The sequence below is a fragment of the Echinops telfairi genome, unplaced genomic scaffold (genome assembly GCF_000313985.2).
Source record: "Echinops telfairi isolate 266 unplaced genomic scaffold, ASM31398v2 ScPeMD7_1713;HRSCAF=2227, whole genome shotgun sequence".
Classification (NCBI taxonomy): domain Eukaryota; kingdom Metazoa; phylum Chordata; class Mammalia; order Afrosoricida; family Tenrecidae; genus Echinops; species Echinops telfairi.
In genome coordinates, this window is record NW_022105611.1 from 17,734,310 (window position 1) to 17,750,486 (window position 16,177).

Here is a 16,177-nt window from a genome sequence, read left to right on the forward strand (position 1 = left end):
CGACACCTCGTGATCACACAGGCTGATATGTTCTTCCATGTGGGCTTTGTTGCTTCTGAGCTAGATGGCCGCTTGTTTGCCTTCAAGCTTTTAAGACCCCAGACTCTATATTTTTTGATAGCCGAGCACCATCAGCTTTCTTCCCCACACTTGCTTATTCACCCGCTTTGTCTTCAGCGGTTGTGTCGGGAAGGTGAGCATCATAGAATGCCAACCAATTGATTTTTAACAAGGGTGTTATGTTTATTTGATAGGGTGAGAAGAGTCTCTTCAATAAACTGCACTCTTCAATAAACTGCACTGAGAAAAGTCTCTTCAATAAACTGCACTTTCCCCATACAGAAAAATGAAACATGATCCATGCCTCACATCACGTACAGAAAACAAATTCAACGTGGATTAAGGAGCTAAATGTACAACCTAAAACCATAAAATTCTTAGAACAACTTTCCACAATAGATTTCCTAATATAATAATAGCACAAATGGGAAGAGATAAAATAACTACATATGATCAAACTTTAAAATATGATTAAAAATATCATTAAATATTAAAATTTTTGTTCACCAAAAGGCTTTATCAAAAAAAGTGAAAAGACAAGCTCCTCAGTGGGAGAGAATATCTTCAGAAACCATATATGTGACACGAATCTAATAACCATAATATATATAAAGTTTAGATAGCAACAAAAAGACAAATAAGCTGATCACAAAATGGCCAAAGGACTTGAGTAGACTTTTCACCAGAGGATATTCCAACAGCCCCTAAACATATATGAAAAGATGCTTAGCATCATTAGTCATTAGAGAGTCGCAAATCAAAATCACAATGAACTCTCACTAGGATGGCTACGACTAAAACAAAACAAGCCCCCAGAAAATAAATGTTGTTGAGGATATTAAGAAGTTGAAATCCTTATCCATTACTGATGGGAATGCAAAACCGGGATAACCATTGTGGAAAACAGTATGGTGGATCCTCAAAAAACCCAAACTAGAACTGCCATAAACTGACCCCAAACCAAACTCACTACCATCGAAACGATTAGCAACCCTACAGGGCAGGGTAGAACTGCCTCTGTGGGATTTTGAGCCTGCAAACCTTCAGGGAATAGTAAAGCCTCTGTGGCAGTTACATAATCTCCTGTCAATGTGTGAAGGGGTGGAGTCTAGCCTGTCAATCAAGTTGCAGCTTGATGACATCATTTGGAGGCATGACAAAAATAAATGGCTTACTGGAGGGCGGATACACTCTCACTCTCTGCAAGACATTCCTGTTGACAAGCCACATGGAGCTATGCTGATGCTCGAGCCCTGGAATTGGAGGAGTCACTTGGAGACCCATGCAAGCACTGAGATACTTCCACTGCCACTGGAGCCACAAGACGTTCTGCCCACTGGACTGTGGTCTTTCTTCCTGCATCCAGCATCACTGCATGTGCTGTGTGAGTCTGAAGAATTTACAGACTGGTAATGGACATATGGACTAATATTGGATTTATAGACTTAACCTGGACTGAGCTGGGGTGTTTTCTTAAAAGTACAATTGCTCTTTGATATAAAGCTCTCTCTTAAACATATATGAGTGTCTATGAATTTGTTTCTCTTGTCAACCTGGACTAACACAGCCTGTTTTTGTTCCCTTGAAGGAGCAGGTAGTTTGGAGCTTCTGACCTTGTGGACAGAAGCCCAATGTGTAACCACTATGCCAATAGGGCTCCAAAATTACACGACACAGCAATTCCACTCCCAGGTATATACCCAAAAGACTTGAAAGCAGAGACTCAACCAAATTAGTACACCAACAGCCCCCAGTACTACTCCCAACAGCCAAAAGGTGGAAGCACCCGAACTGCTCATCAATGCACGAATGGATAAATGAAATGTGGCACAAACCTACAGAGGAATACTACTCATTTGTCAGTAGGAGAAATGAAGTCTACATGCTATCGTGTGGATGGAGCTTGAAGACATGATACTAAGTGAACTAAGCCAATCACAAAGGACAAAATTGTATGACCTCACTTATATAAAAAATAAGAGGCAAATGTATAAAGGCCAAAATTTATTAAGTGGTGACCCAGAGTGAGGGGGGAGGGTGGGGAGAAGAGTTGACAATGATGGAAATATTGCATAAGTTCAGGGTAGGGCAGCTGACTATTAAAATTGCTGTCAGTAAGTTGTACACATTTATTAAGTGGAATTGGCAAAACTTATATGATAGATGTATTTATAACAACAGCACACAAAAAAGAGGACTACTTGCCGAGGTGGCTTATGTATATGGGATTTTGATGATTTGGCTCAGAAGTTTAGGGTTATGGTTTTATGGGATAGTTCAGTAAATTGGTTTAATAATGTGTTTAGTGCTTCTACTCTACCTCCAGGGTCTTAAAAGCTCTCAAGCACCCATCCAAGGTACAAAGTTAGATCAATGGTAGAAAGACAGTAAGGAACAGAAGGAAGATATAGGCTGTGTGGATAACTGCCTCCTTTGTCATGAGATCAGAAGAATTAGATAGTGCCTGGCTACCATACTGAACATTTTGATCAAAGAATTGCACAGAAGAATCTTGATCAAAGGGGGGCATGCAGAACAGAGTATCAAATTCTCATGGCTTTTAGGAAGTCTGGGTGCTGCACAATAGATGAACCCCTGAAACAATCTTTAAACCTTAAACCAAAAACATCTTCTAGAGGCTTCTTAAAACCAAACAAAAAAAAAATAAAAACAAGAAAAACAAGAAAACAAATGATTGTTTAGCTTAAGCAGACTAATGTAGAAGGTCTCTCTTGAGCTCTTTTAAGAATTATCTACAGGAGATGGAATTGACAACAGTAACTCAAGAACGATGGGAGAGAAGCTCTAGGGGGCAGTGAGTTCATGTTAAACAGGAAGGAACAACTCTGAAAAGGAGGGCGAGGAATGTAGTCAATGTCACTAAAATGTACTTGTGGAAACAGTTGAATTGGTCTCACAATAGCAAAAACAAATACAATTCAGGAGAGCAAAAGCAAACCAACACATTCAAGTACAGCCTAGCATCAAGTAACCACGCCAGCAAATGCTTCTGATTCACCAGAAGCTTCTCAGTAGTCATTATGATGGCTTAGAACATTCAGTTAAATAAAAAGGTTGGCTGCAGAACAGTTACTTAGACAGTAAAATGTTAGCCACAGCACTTAAAGGCAGCAGGCTGGATGGGGGAAATGGGTGTCGGAGTTACTTACCTGTGCTATATTTTTGTTCAGAAGATACACACCATAATCAAATTGCAACTTCTCCCCTCCTTTTGGATACAGTGGGAACCTAAGAAAAGTAAAGATCAGACGTTTTCCAAAATGAAGTAAAAACAACTTCCAAGTTGCTGGCAAGGGCTGAAGTTTCTTTAGATAGAGAATAAACATCTGAGTGATTAGACTAAGTTATCTTGTAGGTCGCTGTAGCCTATAATACTAGTCAAATCAGAACAATGGTTGTCCTCGTTGAAAGGAACTGAATAGGCTATTCAACAGGGAGTAAATATATACAAAGCAACCCATAGACCCCCAAGAAGTGGAGGCCAGCTTCCTACTTACATTTATTTCCTAAGCTTGCCATGCCAAGATTCAGATTCTAAAAAATGTTCCCATGATACCTTAGATCTGACATTTCAACTTCTACTTAAAGGGAAAACAGATAGGACTGTACCAACAGTGAGATTCAACACTCATTCCCATTGGCTGGGGTGCTATTTGGATGTGACTGCCCCATGGCAATGTTCCTGGGCCACAGGGCTTTCATAGGACTCCATTCTAACCTGCCACACAGCGACAAGAAAGGTACAGGATCTGTGGCTGGCTCTTCATAAAGATGATGAGTTATTTTAGGGAATACATTTCCCTCACGATTTCTCATTTCCTACCCCTGCAAAGAGAGACCGGGCTTTCTACTCCTGTAAGCAGTTAGTCTTGGAAACCTACACAAACAGTTCTACCCTGTCCTACGATCAGCCTACATCGACTCGATGGCAGTGCATGTGGTTGTTTGGGTTTGAGGAAGATGAGACTTCAGTTAATTAAAAAAAAATTATCCTGCATATTAAGATGACTTCTGCTTCCTCGTTTGTAGTGATAATGCACACTCCATTATGTTCTGAGGCCATGATTTACACCAAACTCTTACTTTCTCCAGCCGAGTTTTCCATGACAACGTTGTTCTATTAGTTACTGTAGGCTTAGAGTGACATTCAAATACTAGCTGTCCTCGTCTTTCCAGTCATTCATCACGTTGCTAAGACATTTCATCTTTTCACGCTCACTGCTAGTCTCTTAACCTTGGCACTACTGACATTTTGGGCTAGATCATTCTAGATGATTCCTTGCTGTGAGAGACTGTAGATTGTTTATCAACATCTCTGGCCTCTACCCACAAGCAGTTAGTAGCATCTCAACTCCCAGCGGTGAAAACGTTAAGTGTGCCTCCAGACATTGCCCAATGCCCTGGGGTGAGGCTGGGGAAAAGTAAAAGGTGCTTCTGGCTGAAATCACTGGTCTGCTTCTCAACAGAACTACCACAGCCTTCTGAGCCAGGGGCCTAATGCCAATTCCTTCTGTCACTAATCGATGGATTTGAGGGAGCCTGGACTTAAAACATTTTTATTATGACTGAAAGGGTTAAGTTTCTAGCCTTAGTTTTATGGCTTACTAGTTAGTAACGACCATAGCTTCTCTACCACTTATTTCTGAAGCTGCAAAGCGGAGACCCGGATGCTCCTGCTTCCTTCACGTATGTCTTATAAGGATGAAGAATAAATAAGGTTGAGAAGGCACATTGAGACTGAAAAGCAGGATACAAAAAAAGTCACATATCCTCTCTTAAGGCCTTTTTATCATGCTACTTCTCAGGCGCGCGCTCTTAGCCGATCGTTTTCAGTTTCAACTTCCCTGCCTAACTTTCCAGGTTTAAGTGATCTGACCTGTCTGCTGATTTATTTAAATCTCAGACTCAAGCGGTTTCTTCAACCTCACAAACACACCATTCTCATTTCTCCGTCTCCACCTTTGCTCACTTACTGTCTCTTTCTCTCCTTCTGAGCCAACCACTACTTCCACACGCCTTTTAAAATCCGATATGGGCCCTCAGGCCTCGCTGATTCTCGCTCGACCATCCTCCCATGTAGACACAGGACTGCTAAATGAAAAGTCTGCAGTTCAAACCCGCCAGCAGCCCCATGGGAGAAAGATGCGGCACAGCTGTTCCCGTAAAGATGTAGTCTTGGAAACCCGAATAAGGTTACTATGAGTCAGAACCGATTTGACGGCAGTGGATTTGGTTTTGGTTTACCGCTTGTCAGTTGTTTCGAACCCTAAGGGCAGGGCATCGATTCTTCTATATTTTATCCGTATTCCTACTACTTCATATTTTAAGAACTATGTCACTATTTAAAGTAGTAAACAAAATAAAATTGGGGTGCCTGCCAAAGAATGTGAACTCTAGTTTAACAAAAAATTTCCATGTTTTATGTCCCCCAAAAGTTAACCTGAAATAACAACAGTGAATTATTTCCGAGACACAGGGTTCAGATGAGATTATCACATTGGTAACTACCAGACACCTGCTGCCAGGAAATTTAAAAGACCAGACTCCACATTTTGTGAGATAACCTTCTATTGAGAGGAATAAGTTCTTAGCTGTCTATGAACTCTCAAAGCTACATGAACTCTAAAGAAGTGGTAAAAAAAGGGGCGGGGGGAATCTCACTTAGCACTCTAGAGTTTTAAGAAAAGTGAAAAAATTTGTGAACTTCCATGAGCCTATTCTATCTCTCTCATCTCTTTCCATGATCAAGGATGACAACGACTATACAGTCAGACTAACTCAATTATTTTCCTTGGCGAGATGGACAGAGTAAAGTACTTGTCATAGCAAAAGGGGCTGTGCTTTGTCAAGACGAAAGAAAAAAGGATAATGGTCACATACTGCTCTAAGTTGTGTAAACCTACTGAATGAAGCCTTCCATTGAACTTGCTGTGGGCTGGTCACACACACACACACTAGATGGGAAACGGCTGCTGTCTAATCACTTCACTGTGAAAACATAAGGGTCAGTTTCCACGCTGAAAGGTCATTATTTACGAACCAGTCCATAGTGTATATGCCTTAAGAAGACCCTTTTTAAGACAATCTGCACGTGTGCGTATGGTTTTCTAGTCCAGCGTTCCCCAAAGTGGGCGATGCTGTCCCCTAGGGGGCACTGGAGGGCCTGAAGGGCTGCAGGAGCAGATACCTACACTTTGTCTTGCATGATGGACTACAGACCTCCTGTTTTTAACTGCCGGGGAGGGGAGTGGTGCCGAGTACTTTTTTTTTCTCTCCTGAAAAGGGGGCTGTAAGTCAAATAAGACTGGAAACCTATGCGTTACTCTAACAGTATCCACATTTATTTTAAAATTCTAGGTCTTCTTTGGGTTAAAAGCTTGACTTTAAGGACCAAAATACATTCCTCCGTAAATGATCTTTTAAGTATTATAGGCAATTTAGAGTAATATAGAGAAAGTAATAGATTTCAATTAGCTTGTGGTAAAGTTACAATCTACGTTAACAAAGAATTTTTTTCCAGTTCCTACAGCCAGCATGATTAAAAAAGAAAAGAAAAATCAAATCACCCTCCCCGTTCCCCTACACAATTTAAACTCCTTAGGCTCGATTAGATGGGTTGTTTCTTTGATGAGATGTCTTATCACTTTCCTTCTCATTTGCCACGCTCAAGAACATGTTCCTTGAACACGCCCAGCTTGATGTCACCCCATCTTTGGAGCTTTGAACTTCCAGTATCTCTTATTTTTTAATAGTCTCTTTAGTAACTCCTCCTTGCCAGCTGGTCCCCATGCTACCCAATCTGAAATCGCTCCTTGATGGTACCTAACAACAACTTTTGTTTCCCAAGGGATTGTAATTTTGATAGATTTTCTCAAAGGACACAAGATGATTACCAGGGTTTATAAGGAAGAATATGGAAAACTGCACTGCTGAGAAAAGGTCAGGATATTTGCACTGAGGAGCTGTTTCCCATCAGGACAATGTGCGGTGTATTTGGGGGGCAGGAGCAAGTACAGTCCTATGAGAATTTTGGTGGGAAACTTTACCCCTCCTACCCGACAGTCTGATTTTGCCCCTTCAAACTTCTTTTTTGTTCCGCAAACTCAAAGAGCATTTAAAAGGAATGTGATTTGAGTCCCTTGAGACACTCAAAATGTGTAAGTTGAAGAGCACAGAATTCTTTTTTTTTATCATTTTATTGGAGACTCATACAATTTTTATCACAATCCATACATAATCCATTATGTCAAGCACATTTGTATATTTGCTGCCATCATCATTCTCAAAACATTTGCTTCCTACTTGAGCCCTTGATATCAGCTCCTCATTTCCCCCAACTCTCCCCGCTCCCTCATGAACCCTTGATAATTTATAAATTATTATTCTGTCATATCTTACCCTGTCCGACTTCTCCCTTCACTCACTTTTCTGCTGTCCACCCCCCCACGGAGGAGGTTATATATAGACCCTTATAATTGGTTCCCCCTTTTTACCGCACCTTCCCTTCACCCTCCCAGGATCACCACTGGTCCTGAAGGGATCATCTGCCCTGGATTCCCTGTGTTTCCAGTTCCTATCCGTACCGGTGTACATCCTCTGGTCTAGCCAGATTTGTGGGGTAGAATCGGGATCATAATACTGGGGGGGGGGAAGCATGTAAGAATTAGAGGAAAGTTGTATGTTTCATTGTTGCTACTCTGCACCCTGACTGGCTCATCTCCTCCCTGCAACCCTTCTGTGAGGGGGTGTCCAGTTGCCTACAGATGGGTTTTGGGTCTCCACTCTGCACTCACCCTCATTTACAATGAAATGATTTTTTGTTCTTTGATGCCTAGTACCTGATCCCTTTGACACCTCATGGTCACACAGGCTGGTGGATCACAGAATTCTTTATGGAAGGGTTAGAGAGGCAAAAACATTGCCCTCAGGAGTAGATAGACCTAGATGGAAGATTGGTTAAGAAGTGATAACTTCACATTTTGATATTTTTGTTGAATAAAGGTGTCTGTGATTTTGTACCAATACTTTTTGGCTTAACCTCACATTACAGTCTAAAGAGATTAACTTTTATATGACAGGCGATATTATGTCATCCCAAGTCTTTAATGGAGAAATCATGTAATGAAAATATTTACATCAGAGTATTCTCGTTCTCAACCTCAAATGTAGTTCTGAAGGCAAAGCTGTACTAAAAGAACAATGGAATTTCAGAGAAATTGAATGCCAGACCATTTCAGCAATAAGGTTAAAAATAATTCCCATCTTTTTACTTGGGAAGGTGCAGGGTGGTGGAAATTGTTCAAGAACTCAATGTCAATTTCCTTGTAGGAACCTTCTAAATTTTCCACACTCTTTTGTAACAGTTGAGCGGAGCAAAATTAAAGGATGGAAAAACCATGTCTTTTTACACAGTTGATTTTGTAAGAAAAAAAAATTTTTTTTTAAATCTGCCAAACCAATCAAAATCACATTCCACAACATTAACAGCTAATCTGCACTTGCCTGGATTTAATAGCACCTGTTTTCCACAAAAGCTTCAAATGTTAAAAACAAACTATAATTAAGCATTCAAGGTGCATACACTTATCATACTTAGTTGTGCCAGAAGATATTTCCATCTGGAACATGAATTTGAAAAACAAACAAACAAACACATCAAAAACATTCACCATTTGAAATTTCTAAAGACAGCCCGTCACTCTATGTGCCTATAATGGAGGTTTGTTTAAAATTCTCAGTAATTTAAGGATACTTTCTCTCTAGTCTCTTTACAGTGCCACAATTTGGAACTGACAACAACCAACAACCAACAGTTTGACAAAGAGGCAGAGAGGGCAGAGAGGTGGTCTAAGTGTGTGAAGTTTAAGGAAGACGCTCAAATCTCAGCTTTGCTACTAACTAGTAGTGTGATTTGGGCATACTACTCTAAACCTGTTTTCTAAATCTCTACAATAGCTTTATTAATGTCAATCTTTCAGAGTTGCTTTGAGAATTCAAACACATATGAATACTTTGGAACCAGCACAAGTACTAGGACATAGTAAGCATCCAATTATTATCCTTTCAGAAGAGCATGCACACACTCCTATCTGTAAGTGCCTCCAGATGCTGAATTTTATACCTTTTCTTGCCCCTCTTAAATTATGAAGCATTTTTATGCCCTAGTCACTATCTCCCCTCACATATTAGTTTATACAAAGGTCTTATTTCCCTTATTAGAGCATCAGTATGTTAAAGTCATGGGTTGTAAATTCAGAGTCCTATACAGAGAGTAGTCAACATATTTACAAATGAATAAGTACATAAATGAGTGGATGATAGACAATCAAAGGAGTGAACTCACAACCCTGTGAATTAAAGAGACAATACAAAGGGGCTTCAAAAAGTTCATCAAAAAATGGAAGTATCCCCCCAACTACCAGGACCCCAATTCTGCCTTGCAGATCTGGCTAGACCAGATGATGCACAGCGGTACAGATGGGAATTGGAAACGCAGGGAATCTAGGACAGATGAACCACTCAGGACCAGGGGTGACAGTGGCGATACCAGGAGGGAAGGGGGGTGTAGAAAGGGGGAATTGATCACAGAGAGCTACATATAACCTCCTCTCTGGGGGATGGGCAACAGAGGGTTAGGTGAAGGGAGACGCCGGGCAGTGTAATATAAGATATAATAATAATTTATAAATTATCAAGGGTGCATGGGGGAGGGGGGGCAGAGGAAGGGAGGGGGAGGGGGAAAAAAAGGAAAATGAGCTGATTCCGGGAACCCAAGAGGCAAGCGAATTTTGGGAATGATGAGGGCAACAAATGTATAGATGTGCTCTACACAATTGATCTATGTATTGTGATGAATTTTATGAGCCCCAATAAATTGATTTAAAAAAAATGGAAGTAAACGATGTTAGTCTGGGTAGACTAGAGAAACAAATCCGTGGACACACATATGTGTATAAGGAAGAGGTTTATATACAAGAGCAATTGTACATTAAGAAAACATCCCAACCCAGTCCAGTCCAAGGCCATAAGTCTGATATTAGCCCATATGTCTGATACCAATCTATAAAGTCCTCTTCAGACTCATGAAACACATGCAATGAAGCCAAATGCAGGACGACCACCAGCCAGTGGATAGAAAGTCTGTGGGTCCAGTGGTGGTGTAAGCATCTCAGTGCTGGCAGAGGTCTCTCTGTGGCTTCTCCCGCTTTAGAGGTCTGGTTGCATCCATGTGGCTTATCTGGCTTAGGGCACTAGGGTAGTTCCATGTGTCTTGTCAGCTGCAATGTCTCCTAGTGAAGTAGTGCACGAGAGAGTCTCTCCTGCCTCAAAGGAGGAAAAACTGGATTTCCCAGAATTCCCAGGAGAAGGCCATGCCCACACAGAGGCCTCATTGGCTATATGAATGACAGGCTAGACTCCACCCCTACATTCTTAATCCTCAAACTGACAAATGATTATATAACTACCACAAAGAATAATGGAAAATTTCCAAGAATTTTTTGAAGTCTCCTTGTACTGTTAAGATTCAAAGGTTTTCAGATTCAGCATTTATGTCACTCATTCTCTCTGAGTTTCACAATATCTAGACAATGGTAGGATATAGAATTAACTTTACCTAAAGAATTTAATCTGTGTCCTTGGTAACTAGGAGGTAATTTCTAAATCCTCTCGCAGGAATCGGACTATTTGTTACTTGGGAAAGGACTCCAAGCCACAGCAACCCAACAGGTTGTATATATGAAATGATTCGAGGGGTAGCTGAGCATGCTCAAAAGACTTACACATGTTATCAGCCTAGGGAGAATGGGAGAATGGAGTGAGTGCATCCATGTGAGAAATAATTCATTCAATTACGCCTTTGTAACGGAGCCATAATAAAACCTCTGGGGAACAAAGCTCGGGGACCTTCCTGGTTGGTGAAATACATCAGTCTGGGGAGGGTGGCTATGTCCCTTTTTGAGTCATGGGCAGGCTGGACTGCAGACCCTCCCAGACCTCACCCTCTGCAGCGCTTAACTTGTCTCTTTTTTGCTATAATAAAAATGCAGCCCTGCGTATGCCCTTTTCTGATTTCTGTGTCACTCTAGGGAATTATCAAACCCAAAAGGGTAAAGGGGAACTCTAAATTTATTGACAACCAGGCAGAAGGGGTGGGGGGCTGAGCCCGGGGATTCATAAGCACATGGGTGGCATTCTTGCGGGTAGAGCCACCCCTGGCATCTGTAATCAGGCCAGAAGCACTCTTGGGGATAGTATGTGAAGTCTTGGGTAGACTTGCAGTCTATAGAACTGTGCCCTTTAATTTGTGAGATCTGATCCACCTCTGGCAGTGAGGGTCCCCCCCCCCAAAAAAAAAGCCGTGCCTACTGTGTTTGCAGTTGGTTTCAGAGAGGCTGTGGAGACTGAGGAGGCTCAGGGTTGGCCTCTGAGTGGGCAGAGGCACAAAACAGACACCCCTTTGAAACAAACAATTCTCTGCTTCAAAAGAACCAATTGGCGAGGAGGAAGCACCGTGTTAGAGAACAGGGTAGACCAGTGGTGCTCCTAATGCCTTCCTAATGCCGCAACCCTTTCATACAGTTAGTTCCTCATGTTCGGGTGACCCCCCCTGACCATAACATTATTTTCGATGCTACTTCATCACTGTCATTTTGCTACTGTTATGAATTGGGCGACCCCTGTGAAAGGGTTGTTTGAACCCCCAAAGGGGTCGCGACCCACAGGCCGAGGACCGCTAGATGAGCAGGGCCTGCCACGAGAGTGAAAGCGCTAGCGCCCCGCCCAAACAGCAGCCACAGCTGCAGGGCTGATGACAGGCTACTTACTGGTCATCTATTACTCAGCAGGCCCTGGACCGGCCCCGGAAGACCTCAGCTATAGATTTCCAGCACTTGCCTTATTGGTACCATCAGCTCTGATGGCCTAGAAAAGGAGAAAGGCAAGTACGTAAAGCCACAGAGATTCCGCTCAATCCCACTCTACTCCACCACATCCGTCACCCAGTTTGGCTTTCGTATCTCTCTACCACGTGTTCTCACGGAATCCTGTCTTCCCTGACACAGTACTTTGACAATGGACAGGCAGTCCTCAACTTAGGGTGTATTTGAGGTCTAACAAACCCCACTGTGACTGGTTTTGTTGTTGCTTTTAAAAAAAATAAATTTTAATGCTCGTACTATGAGGCAGCATGCAATTTGCTGGTGTTATTTTCAGGTATTCACTTGCAGATATACAAATGTGTGTTTTACTGTTTTAAACACTGGATTTATAGAGATATTGAAGGAGAGGTGTCTGACTTCCATTGGACACAGTTACCCAGGACCGACTGACAACGGAGCCACTGGGGCAGAAGCCTGCTGTACGCTGGGAACTACCTAAATTTTAATCGCTTGTTTACTCCACTGAGTCTTTCTCCCAGGGAGGGAAACCAGTCTTATTAACATTCTATCAGTTTCTAGAGCATCTGGAGTATATTTGTGGAATGGAGGAGGAGTACATGCATGAGTTCTATGGTCGAGGTAGACAGCTACCCCTATCTGTCGGTCTCTTAACCTTATGCTTTCTACTCAATAACATACTTCCTCCCACTCTAGTAATAACCCCATACATGGGCCTTGTTTTATATATTTCTTTTAAACTCATGACTTCTATAAACATTTGTGGGATTTCTTCTCCCCACAAATCAGATGTTAATGAGCCAAACTATTACCAAATTCATCACCTGATTTGATACGCTAGCACCTTGAAAACCACCAAGTGCAGGTAGCTTTTATGACAACATTTTGAGTTTAAAACTAAATTGAAAAGGCAGAGGTTGTCACCACCAATAATGAAAGGCCTCATTAAAACCCGAAATGCAGCTCCTAAAGCCCTGGCAGCAATATTACCTATATTAGGAATTCTAGGATTAACGTAAATAAAAGATTCAGTGATAGGTCCACAAGTTTGAAAAAAAACATAAAAAAACCATACACTTAATTTTACTCAATGTTTCAATAACCATGTGCATAAATCGATTTACTAAAGTCTTAAAGGTTAATTTCAGATCATCTATCACAAAGCATAAAAACTTCTAGTTGCTTTTTGGATGTCAAAACTCAGAATCACACACATACGTTAGTGAAAGTCCGTTTTCTAGAGTTAATATGTGGTCGAGGAATTCCATCAATTCCAAATGCTTTTCAGGAGGACATATTTCCATTAAGAAACTAGAAAAGAAATTATGTCAACACAACCATCTTACCCTATTTCAGAGCACAGAAAGATGTTTGTGAGGTTCCTCAGCCCCCAGTGGAAGTGCGGGCTTCTCAGGAGGGCAGGAAACACCTCTGCAGATCGCGGGGCTGACAGCAACCAATGCCAACATCTACGCTGTCATAATCAATCTGCTTTAATTATCAACGACTTGTCCCCATTTCTGACCAGTCATTTGGGGCTGACCTCTGACAAGTACTTACAAGTCATAGAAATCTCATTTTATTTTATAGCCTCATATTTGTTATTGGGCTAATCTTTACCTGTTCAACATCACACAACAGCTTAAATATTTGAATGGCCCAGCAATAAATTTCCACCGTCCCCCTGGGTCAGTCAGATGTTAGCTGTTAAGTAAAGCTAAAAGGATCTCTGCTTCATAAATTTCCTTCAAGGTCCGCGTTTGCTCTTACAGGCTAGGCTTTCAAGCCCAAACATCTTTATAGCTATGTGCAGTGATTTATTAACTCCTCCTTGTTTTTATCCAAAAAGATCAATCACATATGTATCAATAAGCCGGTGTGCTGGTGACTGCTTTTTATTGTACATATAACCACCTGCCTTTAATACAAACTGGAGTCTGAAGCTTTTGTAAGCGCTCGCTGGCTTTTAACAACCTTCACCTGTTACTAATTTGGTATAAACCATATGGTTCAGCTCTGCTATTTCATTCTAAGCCAGCCTTTCCTCTTATGGACCCAACAATATAGAAGAAAACAAACCCAGAACGCAAAAACCTAAATTTGGAGGATGTTACACCCACACACACATCCACACACTCTTTCTCGCCCAATTACTTCTGAAAAGCATTTTTGACAAATAACAGAAGAGTAAATCTGTTAGTCATGGAATCATGACATCTCCTTGAAAAAAAAAAAAGTCATAAATGATTCTTAAACCTCTCTAGGGCCCTAAGAATGTTCAAATGGAGGAACTGGCTGTTTAATTTCATGAACTCAAAAAAGATGACAGTTGTATCTAGCTGCCTGTGAGGGCATGAGCTACTTCCTATGTATATCCGGGAATCTACATTTGGCCAGGTAAAACCAAGCTCTCCGGAGACCCCTACCCATCCACCCATCCCCATCACCACCACCCCATCCCCACCCCCACCCCCACCCCCACGCCTTATCCCTCTTTAAATTGGACCAAAAATTCCCGAGGCAAAATGCCAGCAGAGAGCGAGAACAGCCATCTAACCAGCGTGGTAAAGTCAATAATGAACTGAAGAGTGGCTAGGTGATAGGGCAGGGAGGAGCAGATCCCCAGGAAAGAGTGACTAACAGAAAGGTCTAGGCGAGGTGGAGAAGTCAACATGGCCGCCCACAGCTCCGCCAGACAGACGCCTTTCCCACACACATCCACCTTTCCGCCCTGCTGCCACTTGACAACCTGGCCACAGCTGACATTTGTTTCATCTACGACTTGCATTCCTCTCGCCTTTCTGTCCCAAGGCTAACGGTCTGTCCTTTCTGGTCTCCCCAAAGTCCCAGTGCAAATCTGAATGTGCCTCCAGAGGGCTGACCAGTGTCCACCCATCATTTGAAGGTGCACAATCCCATGCGGCTTTGCTTGACTACCGCGGAAATCGTGCCCCACGTTCCAAGGTAGCAGCCCTTCAAAAACTGGTCACGGGGTTGTACATTAAATTGGCGTGGACACAGATGAAAAGGGATTGTATTTGAGGAAGTCACAGAGAACACACAGGAATGAACATCATTGTTTTCAAAATCAAGGTAATATCTGTGCCTGGCTTCAAATCGTTCTACAAACCTGCCAGCAGCACATCAGTTTACAGGTTAATTTTGGTCAATTTAACTGGCAGTGTTACAGCAGCATAACGGAGTCATTATTACTTTCAGCTGACCCCTTTAATAGATCACTTTAAAAATTTTCTTTTAGACTTTTGGTTTTCTCTGAAGTTAAAAACCATCTAGTTCCTTCATTTACTAAATTTACTTCTGCTAATTTGTTCTCAGACTCCCTATGAGTAATGCAAATTTCCTCCCAATCTAATCAAACGCATCGGGTGACCTCGGCGCTCCGTTGCGCTTTTGGAGCCGCTCCCTCGGTTGCTCACTGGGCCAGTGGAGGTCGAACCCTTAGGGTTTCCTTTCTCCTTCAGTCTGAGAGACTTCGGATTCTCTGCTGTGCTGGACTCCAGGTTCCCTTTCAATTGTTTCTTTCTTGGTTCATTCTTTCGTGGTAAGAGTGGCACCTGTGGATGGTACAAATGGATTTAAGTGCTGGGCTGCTCCCCAAAGGTGAGCGTTAGTTAACACTCTACTGAGGCCCGTGGAGACTTTGACTTCATTTTACCAGCACTTCCACCTGCAGGAAAGCCTGCATCCTGTCCCCACTGTCGCTGTCGGTGAGGGGAGAATGGAGAGGAGGAGAACCAAGATGTGCTGATTTCTTACAGGGACTTCCGGCCACACCTGCCTCACCTCCACGGACCCCTGGCTTCCACTTCGGAGTGCTTCTTGATTTTACGGCACAAATCAGTGCGCTTCTTAGCTTGCCCCTCAGCAGACTCTTAGGTTTTAAAATCATCTGGTTTGCAATGTCAGTTGCTGCTCCTCTGTATTTTCTGGTTTTCACCATTTGTTGACACCTCTTTTTCCACTGAGACTTCCTCTCCTGTTCTTCTGATCCCTATGGTTTTATGTAATCCGTGCATTGTTATTTGAGGGGCGTCTGGGACAACAAAGATAAGAACCCTAATGTTCATTACTTGTGTTTAAAAATAGCAGCTTCGCCATCTAGCTCAGAAGCAACAAAGCCCACATGGAACAACATATCAACCTGTGTGATCACGGGGTGTCGAACGGATCACTGAAGA

General features: G+C 42.2%; 1 protein-coding gene across 2 annotated transcripts in view; it reads right to left on the reverse strand.

Annotated features, from left to right (window-relative positions):
* Positions 1 to 16,177, reverse strand: part of UVRAG (UV radiation resistance associated) — a 289,183-nt gene that overhangs the window by 75,710 nt on the left and 197,296 nt on the right. For both annotated transcript variants that reach the window (XM_004708836.2, XM_045293121.1), the window contains exon 13: positions 3,231 to 3,309. In XM_004708836.2, the coding sequence (XP_004708893.1) occupies positions 3,231 to 3,309 (79 nt within the window). The remainder of the gene's footprint in view (positions 1 to 3,230; positions 3,310 to 16,177) is intronic.